Raw genomic sequence first — 18,415 nt, forward strand, 5'->3', positions numbered from 1 at the left:
CTGTCTGTCCGGTATCTCCATAATTTATTTTACAGTTGTCAGTAACTGCTTTGCACTGGGAAGGGGGAAAAAAATTATCTTGATTAAGTCAAAGATGTTAGCTTGTTCTGCAGTTCACCTCTCCTTACCCTCCCCTCCTCCTCCTCCGTCATGACACACAGACACACATGCCCGCAGCCTTGGGGCAGTATAGTTAAGAAGGTATGTAAAGTTTTTCTTTTTTAGGACCTTGAATGGACAAACCACATGGAGAAAGAACAAGAGCAGAGGTGAGGGGGGGAGGGAAAAAGTCAAAGATGGAGCTTGATGAAGTGTGAAGGAGTAAAGTCAGGAAAGGTGTTTGGAGCTGCAGGTGTGAGACCAATTTCGTGGCTTTATTTCCGTGTCTTTCTCAAACACACACACGCAGACGAGTCTTGACATTGTAATAGTGTTTACTGAGGAGAAAAGAAACCAGAAGGAATTGGGGACAGCTGACATAAGGCAGAAACGGCAGAGAGAGAGACAGCAAATGCATTAGCAGCTCATAAAAAGGCACTTAGAACTGCAGTTAGGTAACCCATACATTCATCACCACTAGCTTCTATTGAACACACAGTGTGTGTCAGCTGCTTCCGTTACATAGAATTACAAAGGTGGTGTAGATAACCAATGTGTGAAAAAAGGGAAGAGTGATAAGGAATATGGGAGAATCTGATTTTACAACTGACAGTTGAACCCGTTTTTTGTGGGGGTTTTTAAAGCTAGAAAGACCGCAGCAAAAAATCAACCTCTCCAGTGAATTTAAAAACATAAAAAGATGATGATGGCATGTGTTAAGAGGATATGTGCCAGTGCCAGGGTGCTGTATAGCCAGCAATTTCTATAGGGGAGGGGGTATTCCACTATAATCAGCTATAATGCACAAATCATCCCTCTAAGATCCTTCACTCCACCCACAGGATACAATCGTTCCATTCTTGTATTTTTTCTCATTCAATCCAACAGGACATCTATGAGCAGGACGCACATTCCCTCTGTTTGGAAAAGAACTTAATACCAAAAGCTTTTTTAAACCTCCTGCTTTTCTTTTTTTTCCTTTAAAAAAAACCTCAATTTCAGAACAGGATTTGGAATAAGCTCTTACTCTTTTTTTCTCTCTCTTTGATCAGACAGCCCGACAGAAAAGTTGTGACAGATTTAGAAAGCGGCAAAAAAGAAAAAAGTCCAGAGAGAGACAGAGACAGAGCTTTGCCCTGAAGGTTTTTGAGGAAGAAACAGGAGACAGATAAAGAGGCAGCAATAATCTCAGAGAGAGAGAGAGAGAGAGAGAGAGAGAGAGAGAGGGAGGGAAGAGCACAGCCGCTGTGTGAAGAGAGGGGAAAATATAGATAAAGAAAGCCAGGAGGTGCACCAGTGTGAAGGGCGAGGAGAAGAGACTGAAGAGGACAACCAAGGCTGGAGAGAAAGGGGGAGGTAAATTGGAGAATCAGCAAATAAAAGGCAGAGATTGAGGGAAAATTCAAGTTCAAGGTCAAGAAAGATATAAAGAGGAGAAAAAGTGAAGATAAAACTCAAACTGAGACAAACAGTGATTTAAAGAACATCATATTAACAGAAAGAATGGATGTGCAACAAGAGAAGTGGAAAGACTTCCTCTGAAGATAAAGGAAAACTAAAACGGAGCTGTGTTTGAAGTTGTGAAGAGGAAACGATTTCCTCATCATGATTTATTCAGCTGAATTCCCAATTTCAAACAACCTGCGCCAGAAGAGCAACTTCGTCCCAGGATAGAATGAAGAGAGGAGCAAAGAGAAACCTGCCGAGTCTGTGATACCCTCCTGCTCCTCCTTCTCCTCCTCTTCACCTCAGACTCTTCCACCTTCCTCTCCTCCTTCCTTCCTGTCACTTCACATCCAGCTCTAAATTCACTAACTTCCTCCTCTGTCCTGATATCTCCTCTTCTCTCTTCTTCATCTCCTCACTATGTGGATACCAGCTTTGCTCCTATGGATGCTTAATATCAGCAATTTGGGCTCAGGACAAGACTATATGGACTATTACCAAACTGGAGACATGGGCACCGAGGTGAGACATCTAATTTTTCTATCATCTATAAGAACATGTGCTTAGTCTGAACTCTGGGGTTAACAATAAAATATTGTTGTACCATTTCTCATTGGCTTTAGACCAAACTACTAAGGAGTTTCACTCACTTCTACAGATAGTCAATTAATGTCTGCACTTGATTATATATGGGTGACAAATTAAAGGAAAAATCTGAATAAATGAGTGAAGAAACATGCTGAATGCAGATGCTCCCATACAGGGCACAAGGGATCATTGAATCGTTTCATGAGTATGGGAGTTATGTCAATCAAATGCTATGTAATTGAAAGTCACCAGATTTCAACCTGATTGAACACCAATGGGGTGATGTGTTATACAGTGCTCTGCACCATTATCTTCAAAACACCAAATGAGGGAATATCTTTTTGAAGAATGGTGTTGGCTAAAATAGATAAGCTTTAATTATGCAGGAACTCCCCCTTAGATGAAGAGATGCCAGAACAAATTGCATATGTACAGTTCAACATCACACTAATTAAGTCACACACAACACACACCGGTCCAATCTAGATTTTTAAAGCTAACCTATTCTATGATCTGTTATAATGAATTTTCACTTTGAACTAAGGACTTCTTCACATAACTATAAGGGGTGAGTAAGACAGATGCTTTGAGTAATGTCACTGTGGTAGTTGGCATTCAGTGGTTTAAGGGTTGTGGCAGCAGCATGAGCATACAGACTATCCCCATATTTCAGTGTAGATATTACAGTGAACTGAACATTGTATTCTGTTTTGAAAGGGAAAAATAACCTGTGTTCAGTTAGAAGAATTTAATTTGAAGTTTTAGTTTTTGAGCGAGGCGTTCAAAGTGAGTTTTGTAAGACAATCTTCTATCTAACCAAATTCCTAAGTATTCATAAAGCTTCAGTGTATCTATTTGAATGACATCAAATCTCTCTGCTCTTGTTGTGTGCAAACACTTTGTCTTTCTGTAGTTTAGAACATGCTGTAAATGAAAAAGAAAAGTATCTGGAGGCACACAAGATGGTATCGTCAGCATAAAAATGGATATTGCAATATTCAGATGGGAAAAAAAATTGTATTTAGGTACAGAGTTAACAGCAGGGGGGGCTAATATTGATCCTTGTGGGAAACCTTTATCAACAATTTGGGGATCTGAAATCATCAGCAACAACAGCCCAAACCAACAGGATGTGGTTTGAACCAGGTGTAAACAGATTCTTCAAACCCTACAGAAAGCAACTTATTTAGCGAAATGTTATGATCAACAATTTGAAAAGCCTTGGACAGATCTACAAAAGGTGCAGCACAATGTTTCTTTTTATCAAGTGAGTTAACAATGTAATTTACAACAGCAACTGCAGCAGTTATTGTACTATGAGCAGGTCTAAAGCATGACTGCTATGACAGAGAGAGGGCATTATTTTCCACCAGAAAGGCATGTAGTTGTGACTTGACCTGTGATCCTAGTACAGCTTAGACATAGGCTGATCGTTGTCTAGGCCACAAGTGTCGCCACTTTTGTGTAATGTGTTCATGTGATCATCTGTAAGATGCTTTATGTTGTTTTTTCCTTTGATAAAACATTTCAATAATGTATATTATCATTATTAATTATTACTCAATTAACTGGCAAACACAGCCCTATGTAGCTTTAATGCAATCAATCCGAAAGTCTATCAGGAGCAATTAAAGTGAGTCTCATTCCAGGCCCTGCTTGTAAAATCCTCATTAAACATACATTTCTTTACATAATTAGTTTCCTTTACCCAATTCCAAACAACTAACTGAGTGCTAACTTCCGCATGTGATGTCATTTAATCCCAACTATGTGCAAAATTCTGTTTAAAGACATCATTTCCTCTGCCAAGGAGGTTATGTTTTCATCCCTTTTGTTTGTCAGCAGGATTAAGTAAAAAGTGCAAAACCAATTTGCCAAAAACTTTGTGGAGGGATGGGGTATGGGTCGAGGAAGAACAAATTTAATTTCGGGGCAGATTCAGACCATTTACTATGAATATGAATATTTTTCTCTTAAGTCTGGTGTATGTTGTTTCTCATTGGTCTTGGTGGAAACATACTCTCTAGTGAGTGCCATTCTAGTTTGCAATGCCTCAGTGTCTTGCTTCACTGTAAATACCTTTTTATGAGTCAGTCGGGAAACTATTACTAAAAATTTCAAGCTATTGAACTTTAACCAACGGTTACTTGCGTAGTAGATTCTGTGTAAAAAGTTTTTAATAACAGTGACACGTCAGTTTACTGCCAGGAACTAGTTCCTTTTTCTTTGTTTCCTGTTAAACACTGTCAAAATGCACTGGAAGAGACCTTAAGTAATGCAATCCTCTTGGAACTGAATGAATGAATGAATGAATGAATTACAATCATATATTTTGTGGGGCTGGCCAGTTATCACTTGTTAAAAAAGATCAATTTAAAGAAAATTGTGTATGTGTGTAACAATAGCTTTGGACATAAGATGTTTATACAGGAAGACAGGCTGAGTGACAAATGCATGGGTGTGTGCATATGCATGTGTGTGTGCCAGCAGTATCTGGTGATGGACACACCCCAGTTCACTGGACGAATTACTGGTCCATCATGACCTCATAGTCCCACAGCGATGACCTCATGTCATGTGATCACTTAAAAACACAAAGGAGAGAAAGGGGAGCTGAAAGAAAAGGATGAAATCTGGGAAGACCTTGAAGGAAAGAGAGAGAAAAGTCTATCCTCCAGTATGTAATTACAACTGTCCATCAATATTTTGAAAAAATTCTCCAATATAGCAGCGTAATATTGGTTATTGGTAGATATCTGCTTGAAAAACGAATATCAGTAATGGTTCAATTTTGAGGCAAATGCTTCAATAAGAGAGAAAAACCCGTCTAATGACTTGCTTTCAATTTCAACCAGTAATGGACTTTTGACATGGTTTTTCTCTTATTTAAATAGTATTGTTACACGAGTCCATGCCGTGCTTGTAGCTGTGTCTCTAAACAAACATCACAATGTCATGTCTGACAGTGTTATGGTGACAATTGAAAAGCTTGATTGTAACTGTGAAGCTGTGACTTGAATCATAACTGACTAAAAATCAATAACCCGTACTTTTCATTTTCCTGCAAGAAACCAGAAAGTGTGTTTAGAAATGTTTAGAAATGCATTCACCTGCTTTTTTTTTTTAACCAATTTAACCATTTTTAAGCAAACAGAGTTACATCACCTGAAAGCCAAAAAGAAAGATCAGGACAATAAAAAATGTCTCTAATGTGCAGCCATTTTTTATTCATGTTAGCGGCATGGCAATGTTGGCTTGTTGATCGGTTGGTCGACCACTTTGGTCCAGACTGAATTATCTCAACGGCTATTAGATGGACTGTCATTAAATTTTGTACAGTCATTCATGGTCAGTGTGGATTTTAGCGACCCCCTGACTTTTCCTCTAGCACCACCATGAGGTGGACTTTTGTGGTTTTGAGTAAAACGTCTCAGCAACTATTGGATGGATTGCCATTTCCTCCTCAGCCTCAGCTGTACTTTGTCTTTAGTGATAATTATCAAATGTTAGCATGCTAACATGTTAAAATAAGATGGTGAACATGGTAATTATACCTATATACATTATACCTGTTTAACATCAGCAGGTTAGCATTGTCCTTATGAGCATGTTGGAAAGCTGAGGTTACAATTGATCACAAAGCACTGCTGTACCTATGTAGAGCCTCACAGAGCTGATAGTGTGACTGTAGTCTCTTAGACTCGGTCTTAAATCCAATATGATCTTGTTTTAAATACTTGTAAATACAATTCTTGTTTTACAGAACTGCAACAGTTACACTGAATAAATCAATTTTTGACATCACAGGTGAGCATAACAAAAGGAATAAGTATGAATACAGGGCTGCGAGACAAAAATAGAAAAGGAAGGTCAGAGATGTAAAAAATTATATTGAGACAGATGAGATGGATGTGATGAAACACGAAGGGAGGGGGAGGCAGGGAGAGAGTCAGAGAGACAGAGATAAATGGTAAGACTGATAACAATACAGAGATCTGGTTTCTGTTTAGGTAATACCAGCTGTGCCAGTTTGCTCCTTCTCAGCCTGGGAAACTAAACAACCACTCACACTCCCTGGAGGAAGAAGTAACATGTGACACTCAAACTCCCAGCTGACATTTAGTTCCCCACATATGATACAGCAGCGTCTATTAGCCAGTCTGTTACACAATTAAGCTTTTGTCTTTCATCTACTGTATCTTTATAGAACAGAGTCATCCATCATGACGGCAGGAAAATCATTATGGGGATGAGTCACAGCAGGAACATTTTATAAAGCGATATCTACAGTAAACTGGGATTTCCTGAATGGTGCTGGTCCACCACATAAAGCTCTCACTGTAGAATAATTATAGTAATATGGGTGTTGGCTGAGCTCACAATCTCCAGTCTGTTTGGTCCATTTAAGCAGGCCCAGTGCTGCATTAAAGTGCTGCATCAGAAGCTCTTATGTAGCAGACTGGAAGCCCATAGGTAAACTGGGTCACATTACAGCACCTTGCTCAAGGGCACTGCAGCTGTAGGGCAGGTATTTTCAAATTTTAAGACGTTGCCTTGGGTGAGGTTTTTTAAGTGCAGAGTTTAACTGCTATAAAAGGGTCAAGAAAAAAGACAAAAAACAGCAAACACACGGAGAGTGAGGCGTAAAGGAAACACAGACTTTGCAGCTTCCTTATGTACTTGAATGCAACAGTGAGTGTGTGTAGGTGAGAAGAGGACACATGTACCCATAATAACTAACAGTAGCCAGCAACATGTTACAACACATTGGTAGCTGAGGTATTCACTTTTTATCCAGCTCAAAGCAGCAGAGCTGACGCTGTAAATTCTGCATTATCTAATAGTTTTCCTCCAAAAGACACGATGTGGCACAAATTGCCCTCAATTCTAACACTTCAAAATGTAAAAAGTATGATGTTTTTTAAAGTTTTTTATTTTTATTGTATTTTATTATGTTTAAAAACAGGATATCGGGGCTAGAAACGGTGACGTATGAGCAAAGGTTTTGAGTTTTATTTGTGACTTTTAATCTCATTTTATTGTCTTCTTGACTCATATTATTTGCCTTCTTGGAAATGTTATCTATGAATACATGGCTTTGTGGCAACATATGAAGAACTAATAGTGTATTACAACTGAGGGGATTTTGTGTTATTAAGGTTATACTCGTTTAATGTCTTCCAGGCTCCAGTGTTGTCAGATGACCAGCCCAATTTGGAGAGCATAACGAGTGTGGATCAGCTATTACAGCTTCTGTACCCTGAATACAGTTTGCTTCAGCACTGCCTGAGGAAGAAGTCAAGGCACGCCTCTTCGTCTTCCTCATCCCCCTCTTTTTCCACCACCTCAGCGAGCCCCTTAGTCCACTCTAACGATGAGGATCTATGGGGTCAGCCAAGGGAGGAGGCTCTTTACAAAGTTGACGGGACTTTGGGAGGTAAACACTGAGATGCTTTCAAAAAAAACAAAAAATTCAGTTGCAAACAGTTGAATTTAGATGAGAAGCAGACCAGTGGTATCTGAGATAACGCATTTAAATCCAGATATATGGAGCACGGCTCGCAACAATCCAGCACATAGTGAAGAAGTTAGAATATTTCCAATTATGAGATACTTCTTTGTGGTCTATACAGTACCAAATCACTGTCATACCTCTGAGATTTTTTAAACTTTAAAAAAAAATTTCACTTAATTTCTCTTCATTCTCCTCAGTCCACAGTATTTTTTTAAAAACTAGGGCAAAGTGCCAAAATGCTTCAGAATCAGAGCAGTGTTGATATAACCAGAGAAATCGTGTTTTTATGGACTGCCAGACCGATTTCATTTCAAAAATGAGTGGTAAATGCAAAAGAAAAGAAGCCTTGTTTGAAAGAAGATTGGAAAATGAAAATTAGATAAATTATTGGAGAGGTCTATGATTTTCTGCCATTGCCCCGAAACATTCTAACAACAGATACATTAAAACCTAAAAGCTCTATTGCATTCAGATTGTCAACAAAGCAAATTCAGTTTCTTAATTACATATGTTTTCAGTCATCCTAGAGGAGATCCAGCGGACCTCATGCCAACCCAGAGAGGTGTGTGTCGAGGTCGCCAAAGAATACCCAGAATCCACCAGTCAATTCTACCTCCCTCGCTGTGTGGCACTGCATCGGTGCGGTGGATGCTGCACCAACGAGGCCTTTTACTGCACGAATACAAGTCACTCGCTTGTAAACAAGACAGTAAGGGCCTGGATTCTCTTCCTTCTTTTTGGTTTTCACCCTGTTTATTTCCATGTCAGACACTTTTCATCACTCAAATCATTTAACACTCTGCTCCGTTACACGCACATACCTGTTGGTATTTTCTGCACTTACACCTCAAACTGCCTCAGGACAGAGGACAGAAACCAATCTACCCAGTTATGTAACAAGCCTGTATGTATCATATCTCATCCTACTGCAATGGGACACCTTTTGGCTGCAACTGGACATCAAGACCATACAACTCACACAGTCACGCACAGTTGTACAGTCTTTCAACAGTTACATCAAATTCTACGGCTGAAAAACTCATGACCAGTATTATTGTAATGACAGCAGCAGCAGAAACAAATTTACCAAGGATTATAATCAAAGAGAAACAACTTTGTTGTTATTGTTCTCTTACACAGTGTAGTTTTGCACATAAACACACACACAAACACTTCTAACCTTCATCTCTCGTCTGTCCAGTTGATGGAACTGTCTCCACCCAGGATGGATCGCGCCGATGTCATGGTAACCTTCGTCAACCACACCTCATGCGAATGCATCTCCAAACGGCCGCTCCACTCCATCATAAGACGAGCCGTGACAGATCACCTGTGAGTGAGGGTGAAGAGTGTGTGTGTGTGTGTGCATTTACAAAAATTTCTGAGTCAGTGTTTGTTATTTCATGCATTTATAATGGGTGTGTGTATGTAGGTGTTCCCCTCCTGAAGTTCCCTGCGCCTCAGGTTCATTATGGGATCCGGTGAACTGTGTGTGTGTCTCTACGGATGCGATAAACTACTCTGAGAGAGAGACAGGTAAATTTGTTCCGTTTCTGCTGATGTATGATTAAGGGGCGCTAAGATAAATGTGAGGGTAACAAAATGATCCAAGAGGGAAGAAAGTAAAATTTCTGTTACACCAAATTCTGTTCATTTTTTCTATAATCTGTGCTCGTTGAAATGTAAAATACCGGATACTTTGAGCTCCTGAGGCCTCTCCATCAAATCAATCAAATTACTAACAAGAGAACACTGCTTCATTTTAAGGCCAAAAAAACAGGAAACGTGTTCTCTACTGAGAGCAGCAAATCTCTAAAGCTGGCTCTATCCTGGGTCATGATCCATTACTTAACAAATAAAAAACAAGCTTTGCACTCATCAAATGCTAGAAAGTAGTGAGAATTTTGCCAAATGAAAATTAAACAAGGAATCAAAACACTCTAACTCTCCAGTATTTAAAGCAAATGTAATGTTATAGCCTCAATTAAGCGTGGAGACCGAGATTTCAAACAACTAACATGCAAATTCTAAATCAAGAAGTCTGTTCCATTAAAAAAAAAACAGGATTTACCTCATGGGTAAAATACTGCAGTCACACCAGTGTTTGGACAGTGTGATGACAACGCAGCAGGTTCAGGATGGGTCATCTGGCACAAGACAAGCAAACACAGCACCAGGTGATTTCACTGATGGAAGTGGAAATCACCTGCTGCAGAGTGTGAAAAGTTGCACAACCTCGACCCTACACAGTGTGGAACCCCCCCACCACCACCACTGCAGTGTGGAGTACACAAATACCTAAAGCATGTTGTGAACAGATTCCAGCAGCCAGAAACATCATCCAAGGGTGATTCTTGTTGAAAAAATGTGCTTTTATTTCTAAAAGCGTGTCTCTAAAAAGTGGATTTTATTTCCCTTTTTCCTTCTGACTACTGAAGAGGAATGTGATTTCCCAGATCTGAACCGGAACGCGGTGTCATCCAAAAGGTGGTTACACCTTCAAACCCCACTGATCAGTTTGTTTGTGGTATCAACCAGATTTCATTAAAGATATCTTCGAAAAGTAACTCCACCACCACAGCTAAACGATGATGATCATCAGGATGATTGCCTGGGCAGCAAATGAAATGATATGAAACAAATTCCCCTTGAGGGAATGTTTATTCAACTGTAACATTAGAAGCCAAAGTGTCTTTGTGGTATTTTACATGTACAGTCATGTAGTGAAGTACAGCGGCTGCCATCTTCAGCTACTTTTTATTTTTCCATCAATAAACTGACAAACCTTTTTATTACATTCTTTTAAGGCCTGAAAATAAATGCCAATGGGAAAGAGTCTTAATGATTAGAAATACAAACTAATTTTGATATATATTAATATTTGGGACGTGTCCCATTTACCTCTCCTGGGAACTCTCCTGGGAAACTTGTGTTTCCACAAGCAAATTTAGTGTAATAAATTAAAACAGGAAAGGTATCCTCCTCTTTGGGGCTGCACTAAGGACCACAGTTATGTGACACCTGCAAAGCTCAACCGACGACCTGAAAAAAGAAAATTCCAACCTCTTTCCAACTTTGACCACTGACGCTGTAGCTGCTTGCCCTTCTGGCATGCATGACACAAGAGTCTACGGCCATGCGGCGCTGGTATGGCTGGAAAAAACAAAATCAACAGCAGAAAGACAAAATAAAGCTGGAAAAAAATTAAATAACATTGTTTACTTCCTTTCCATGTGGCTTCCAGATGCACTGGACTCCGGTCTGCTGGCTCTCTGTGGGCCCAACAGGGTTCTGCAGGAGTCTACCTGCGAGTGCGTCTGTCGAAACGGACTCACCGAGGACAGCTGCGATCCAGGCTGGAAACTGGACCACAACACCTGTAAGGAGGGTTTCAGTTACTGAAAATACATTAAACTATATCGTTGTTTGGAACAGAATTTACGTCTTACAGTGTGCACCACTGCCTGGACCAGCTAAGAAGTGTAAGTCAGGAATTTTAGGGAAGACGTAAAAAAAAAAGGAACAAATAAATGGGAGGGGATGTGAGAGAGTGTCTTAAAATTTCACTTCTGTTACATGCTATATATCCAATAGGTGCTTCTCCTGAAAAAAGGTGCCAAAGTGCTCCTCTTTTGTGTTAAGCTACGTCTTGGTTTCACAAAGACCGGTTTACTGTAAACACACCAAATTTTTGTGAAAGGGTTGTCAGTCTGAAAACAACCGAGCAAGATCGAGAGTGAAAGGATTAATGGATAGAGGGAAGTGTCGGGAAGTTTGTGCAAATATCCTACAAGTAAAGACATGACCACCAAAAATTTAGCCCACCAGTGCTGGCAGAGTTGCACAATTCAATTTTTGATAAAGTTTGGCTTTAATTCATAAAATTACCTTCATGTTCTTGTCTCTCTCCCTGTTTATGTTAAACTTATTAATCTCTCAGGTGAATGCCAGTGTGAAGGTCAGGGTGAGGGGAAGTGGTGCCCTGTGGGCCAGAGGTGGGATGAAGACTTGTGTGGCTGTGTGTGTGCTGCAGATTGCCCTGGGAATCAGCCCCTGAACCCCGACACCTGCCTGTGTCAGTGCAGAGAGAGTCCACAGTCGTGTCTGCGGCAGGGCAAGAGGTTCAACCCCAACACCTGCAGGTAGGCCTACAAAGAAGATTTCAAGCCCAAGTTCCAGCAAATGTGCATCCTGCTTAAGTGTCATTGAGCTACACACTGAATTCCTCAGCTCTGCACTCTGACCTCCCTGTGGAGAGGGAGCAATGAGAGAATGGCTCCTTTGGGAGATGAAATTATCCAAAGTATCCACACTCTGGGTCTCTGCCAACCAGACCCTTAAACTTTAAGAACCCGCTCTGCTCTAAGCTAAAAAAGCCAATAAGCAATAATAAACATTTTTGGTCATGAACGTGCTTATCTTGCTTCTGTATAGAGAACAGCATTAATCAAGTACTTTATTGTAACACTTATTAATGTTAATGTTCATAATAATTACACTTCTCATTTACAGCAGCTGGAATTTGATGATTTCTGGTATTTCCTCTCTGGTGGCATCAAAATATTTAGCATACCCACCCCCACTTTTCTCAATCCAAGCTGTACAGTATATCACGTAAACTGCCTGACAACTGTGTGTTTATACATTCACTTTAATTCTAAAATTAGTATCCAAGTCTGGATTCCTGCATCAGAACAGTTCCCTGGAGTAAATGGTTCCTATCTTCCTTGTTACACAGTTGCATAAAATAAAAATCCTCAGCTTGACGTAAACGCACAGTTCCACAAATTTTCCAGCTGCCCTACACGTGTCAGTGAGCTGTATGCTTTCATTGAATTGCATAAAGGTATTTACTACAGTATGTGGCTAAAGACAGCGTGACTTGCCCGTAGAGACACCCAGTCTCTACAGACTAAAACTCCTTATAAAAGGATTTTAAGAGGGCATAAAATATGTTAGGGGCAACTGAGAGCAAGTAGGTGATGTAAAATGGTCTATGGGGCCAAAAGAAGGTCTGATCTCTTGGACAGCGATGACTATGATCAGTACATAGTGTCTCAAAACATACCACAGTTGATTTCAGAGCAAGTTTTTACTGGTTAACGAACACTTTCCTCAACGCTAATTTTGATTTTTGTGTGCTTTGATAATGCCTGCTTGTTACCTGGTGAACCATAATCTGCGGTTAGTGTGTCACTCTTTCTGTTCCACACATATGTTCTGTTTAACTGAGTTCACTCTTTAAAGCTCTAACTCACTGTTTTGAAACTGTAGCTAAGGATATGATAGTTCCTGGTCACAGTAACTAGGTTGCTAGCAACTATTCCCATTTGTATTCCACTTGTAACTATTACATTTTAGCGAGTATTGAAGCACAATGTAAAGTTTATCAACTGTGTTTGGGGAAGATACATTCTAAATTTGTTAGAACTGTATTAAGAAGTTAAGATGACTTGTAGATTTAGAAAAAGACATAAGTCAGGTTGTGTATTATCTGAACACAGCCAACTCTCCACTGGACCGCTAAAGGATAAAGGAGATTTGTGATCTACCTCTGAATTCTCTGCAGCTCAAAAGCAAAATTTCTGTGCGTGAGTTCATCCTGAGTTACCTGAACCAGTGGCTTATACTGGGAGAACTGGATCCTGTGTGCTGTGCTGCTCGGCCTGGTTGGTTCTTGGGATACTACCACAAGTCTTAGAACTGGGAGCTCTGCTAGAGGAAGAGGAAAAGATTGAGAACCAGAGCTTTGAGAGAAAGGCAGCAAGTGAAATCTCAATGGACATGTCAAACATTCCAAACTTGAAAAAGAAAAACTTCCTTCCTCCATGTTCTTTCACATGTTTCCATATGACCTTTTATGGAAACGGGGCGTCCTAAACATTCAACCATGGACTCAGCTGCGTGTGCATGTTTTGCATGCGTGTTGCGGTTCCCACAGCCAGCATGCAAGAGATCACTCTTCCTCTGAACCCAGAGGCCTGCAGAGACAGACAGGGAGACTGGGTGAGCTTAATGACAGTGAGCAGAACAGCCATCGGACAGGCGGGCAGGCTCAGAGACAGATGGAGTGACAGGCACAAAGAAAAACACATACTATAAGCAGACATTAGCCTTGAAATGAATGATTTCTAATCATGGCTTTACACATATGGGAAAGTTCACAGAAATACGCACAAGTGACCTTTGATGGCAGAGTTCAGCTGCAGAGGGCCAAAAAAATAAGCCCTTTACTCAAACTAAGAATTACATTTCCTTGGTTGTGAAGTTGCAAGCCCCCATTTTGACCCAATTTTGTTTTTCCATGTATTTGTTGGGGGTTTTCTTACCTAGAAAACCTAAGTAAAATTCAAATATTTTACAGCTTGAAGTTCCAAATTCAGTAATCTTCATACGTAATCTAGATATAAAGGAAGTGTTTACTAAGTGTAGATCCGCACATCTATGAATTAAAATAGGTTGCAATACACAAACTGGTTTTTAGTAGAGATTAGTTGTTACCGAAGCTAGACAAATATTTACAACCACTAATCTAATTACCATGTGTAGCTGTTGCAAAGCTAACTGAACTAGCGATAGCTCATTGATAAAATCTAAAGTTAGCTTGTAAATTTATGACCGTTTAGTAGGAAGAGCAATATAGGTTACTGATGAAATTAAATGGTTTACATATCTTACCAGACACTTGATAAAACACTTTAATAATTTAATACGTCACATTTCACAAAAACTACCCAACCTACCTCAATTTATAAAACGTCAAATTACCAAATAAGGTTAGCTAGGCTAGCATAATCAGATATTTCCCATTTCATTCTCAGCTGCAGGTAGTATACTACCCTACACAGCCACTTAAATCTGAAGTTACTACAAACCCCAGCAAAAGATTAAACCCAACACTCAAAACAAAAGAGCCAAATCCAAGTAAAGCTAGCTGGGGATACAGCCATGGCTAAAGCTATATTTACTCACTTTTCCCCCAATCTCTCTCCTGTAATTCAAATATATCACTTCAGATGAACCAACACCTGGGTAATTTACTTAATCTTATCTTAATATTATGTTATCCCACATAAATAAGGCAATATCTCCAGTAATGTAATATAAAAACCTAGCCTAGCTTAGCAGAGTAGCAGAGATAACTACTGCAATCTTTTGATTTTAGTGGAATTTACAATCGGGTGTGGTTAAGCTGCCTTTCAATCAAAAATTTACATGTAATAAATTGTAGATTTATTTATTATATTGATTTCATGAGGTTATTAACCAATTGTGGACGGAAATTTGAGGAAACTTACGGGTAACTGGTACAACCCAATCCAGCTCTTCGATACAGACAGGGCAGTGTGGGACAATATTATTCACTCCATCATTCTATTCATTGTTTTGTCTATTTCTTGGTTTGACTCAACATCTGGTCACAGGAGGTGGCACACAGAAGACCATACACCTACTGTGATTTTGAAAAAGGAGAGTTCCCAGAATTTGGCTTTATTCCTGCCCTCTCTGGAGAAATACTCCCTCTTTTTCTCACACACAGAATCTTTTGATGCACACGCAAACAAAACTTGGATCAGGGTTTATCCAGAAGGGATGTGGAGATCTGAATTATCAATAGAATGCATGCCAAGAGAACATAATCTCCCCTGTGTCTTCATTTTATTTCTCCTCTGTTCTCCTCAACCTCACCCCTTTTTCCCTCTACAATCTCTCAAAAATCTTTCTCCTTATACCTCTCTCTCTCTCCTCTTTTTTCATTCTGCTCTCTATCTTTTTTCCCTCATGCACTTTCATTCTAATTTCCTCTCTTTTCTGTCTTTTTTCCTACTTCGGCTCCCTCTTTTCATCTTCCTCTTGATCTTGCTTTTTCTGGCTTCCCCTCCCCCCCATCTCCCTCCTCCTTCTCCATCTGTCTAGTTGTTACAGGTTGCCTTGCAGAAATCCCAGGCGTGTGTGCCCATCCGGCTTTTACTACAGCCACCAAGTCTGCCAGTGCATCCCCAACTACATGAGGCCTGAGTGGAATTAACCAATCGCAGGCAGACAGCGGACACCACCATTTATTGCACTTTGACGTGAGGCTTCAAACTTTTTTTTGGCCTGAAAACAAAGGAGCAAAATGGCAGAAGTGCCTCTCGACAGGAGGGCAGGAAGGAGCAACTACACATTTACATGTATTGGGCTACATCAGACTACAACCAGTACTTGGAGGAGTTTTAATAATGCGGTCTGTGCACTGACACTCTTCCGAAAAAGCTAAATACCATAGTGCAGGATGGGAGTGCTTCCCAGTGAAACAGAAAGTCCAAAACAGCCACCCATAGGTGGCAAAACCTGTAAAACGAAGAGGAAATGAGGAGAGATATATGACATTCTGGGACACTTTCTGTCAGTGTCCATCTGCTGGCCTCCTTCCCATTGCTAACAACATGATCTTGACTGGAAACAACCAATTACACCTGGAGACTGCCTAAAAGCTTGACAGCAAGGGCGGGATGGACCAATAAGACCCTGAGCCAGCATTCGTCTCCGCTGCGACGTGTTCGAGCAAGCAAAATCAACCACTGATCCGCTGCAAAGCCACCGCTCACAACTGTGTGAAATGGAAAGTGGAATAAGATAATAACACACCAGACTCCATGCTTTTCTAGATTAAATTGGCTGTAGGGTACTTCACACTGTGGCAGCATTGAGTCATGAGATATTTGAAAGGTTGAAGGATTTGTTTTGCAGAATTCATGTAATGTGATGAGGCTGGGACCTTATATTCCGTCTTTTAGTACAGTAGGAAATGGTGACAGATTCTTGTGGTGGTCCATTCAAAGCATCAGAAACTATTTCCAACTCTAGATTTTATCTGTGGGGAACAAATAGTGTCCATTGCTTCTATACTGAAAGGGATGGAGTGAATCTCTTATTGCAGCTCAGTTTTTTTTTTTTTTTTTTATTTAGGCTCATGATAAAAATGTCTTTTTACATTAAAGCCTTACCTGGTGCAGCTTCCATCATTTTTTTTTTAAGAGAGCAAAGGTTTAATGCCAGAGCCAGTTTAATTAAACGCTAATATAAACACTCCCAACAGTTATTATATCTTCCAGTTTCTACTTGCCCCTACTGCAGCGCTGCTCTTTGAAGATTTCCTTCATACATGGCTGAATCCATTGCAGTGGATGTTAACACTTGGGTACAGTTCTGAGTCTTCTACTAATTTAACTTTACACGTTCTATGTAATATATTTTGTAAATATTTAAATCCTTTTCATATTTAAAACAGTGATATTTTAAAGGTGGAATCGTGTAGATGTAAAATACTGTATTTAAGTCACTATCATAACTAAAAAATATTGTTTTGGAATGAAACTATTTACATGTCTTCGTACTCCAGTAGTTTTAATTACTACGGAGAAATTGAATTATGTTTTTAATTGTCCATTTTGCCTGCACTGCAAAAGATTCATTTTAACGGTTCATTTAGACACCTTAGCTTCAAAAAGCTATGATCTTTCGGCTCAAACATACACAAAAATGTTAAGATGAAGATTTATTGCAGTGTAGAAATGATTGTATTGTTTGTGCTATATGGATGTAGAAAAAAAATGAAATTCTTTTCTCATGCTATGATTGAATATTTAAAGTAGTTTTGAGGTATTGATTAAAAGCCTTGTCAGACTGACACGCTTAGTGTCCCTGTTTTGTTCATGTTGAATGTTACGGCGCTTTTTTGAGGATGAACTAGAGACGACAACCTGTGAGGGATAGAGAAGCAGCTACTGTATGTTATAGTCACAATATTGAGAGCAGAACCCTCTTTTAATAATTTTATCATGTTAAGCTCGATAACATTAAATGCATAAAACATACCTGTTACCACTATCAGGACGTAACCGGGATTTCGGAAATGTTGAGGGCAATGTTTGACTGTCCACTAACCAAAGTCTGTGAAATCTCCACAGTATTTAAAAAAAAACAAAAACACAATTTCACATTTTATTTTGTCATTTAAAGCAATACTGTGTTACTTTTGCTGAACAACGGCCGCTGTGGCTCCAAGTGACTATAAGGAGAGTTGCTGAATACTGAACGACTGGAAGTACTGTTTATCATTCAGCAAAAATGCTAAGCTACTGTAACAACAGCACAAGCGGAGAAGAGTCATTAAGTCTGCTAACCAAGTTTACCTAAAGTTTGCCTACATCAGTGATTTGTGCTATGGTTAAACCAGACACACTAGGCTGTAGCAGCGAAAAACCCCTGAATGTAAGGAATTGAGCTATGGTTTATTTCGCTGTCTATGAATTCAACTTCTCTTTTGTAACGTGAACTATGTGTTATTTTTTAAAGTTAGTCTCATTTTAGCTGCTCGGTTATATTTTCTGTAAATTTGATCTCCCTGGTCCTGTGGCAGCCACGTACATTTTGGTGGAGAATACCACATACCTTTCATTTTATTTTAATTCACGTTTTGCATAAAAACAGTCAAATTTAGACTAAAAAAAATAGAATCAACTATTCAAAAAAAAAAAAAAAAACCCAATACATATCATATTTCTGTTACCATGAAATGTAAATCCTCTGCATGGCATCATAAACCAAATTTCCTGAAATATTACACAATAATACAACAATAATAATAATAGATTACATGAATAAAAAATGTGTTACTGGTCCTTTAAAGAGCCAACTGCATGTAAATTCTCTGGAAACTACAGGATGACAAATACATTACGTTGCTCATGTTTCAAATGACAATTCAGTGGGAAAAAAAAA

General features: G+C 39.4%; 1 protein-coding gene across 1 annotated transcript; it reads left to right on the forward strand.

Annotated features, from left to right (window-relative positions):
- The first annotated feature begins 998 nt into the window (after positions 1-998).
- Positions 999-17,310, forward strand: LOC120798297 (vascular endothelial growth factor C-like). Its single transcript, XM_040142507.1, has 8 exons — positions 999-2,067; positions 7,318-7,570; positions 8,167-8,357; positions 8,850-8,980; positions 9,081-9,184; positions 10,893-11,027; positions 11,589-11,790; positions 15,566-17,310. The coding sequence occupies exons 1-8, from the start codon at positions 1,966-1,968 to the stop codon at positions 15,675-15,677; spliced, it is 1,230 nt and encodes a 409-aa protein (XP_039998441.1). The 5' UTR covers positions 999-1,965; the 3' UTR covers positions 15,678-17,310.
- Positions 17,311-18,415: the final 1,105 nt, after the last annotated feature.

Source organism: Xiphias gladius, chromosome 13, assembly GCF_016859285.1.
Source record: "Xiphias gladius isolate SHS-SW01 ecotype Sanya breed wild chromosome 13, ASM1685928v1, whole genome shotgun sequence".
Classification (NCBI taxonomy): domain Eukaryota; kingdom Metazoa; phylum Chordata; class Actinopteri; order Istiophoriformes; family Xiphiidae; genus Xiphias; species Xiphias gladius.

What these genes read in the sequence shown, in the direction of transcription:
- LOC120798297 (XM_040142507.1), top strand. Translation starts at nt 1,966, where the DNA reads ATGTGGATACCAGCTTTGCTCCTATGGATGCTTAATATCAGCAATTTG. An exon ending in AGTTGACGGGACTTTGGGAG is followed by an intron (nt 7,571 to 8,166) that starts GTAAACACTGAG and finishes ATATGTTTTCAG; the next exon opens with TCATCCTAGAGGAGATCCAG. An exon ending in ACTCGCTTGTAAACAAGACA is followed by an intron (nt 8,358 to 8,849) that starts GTAAGGGCCTGG and finishes TCGTCTGTCCAG; the next exon opens with TTGATGGAACTGTCTCCACC.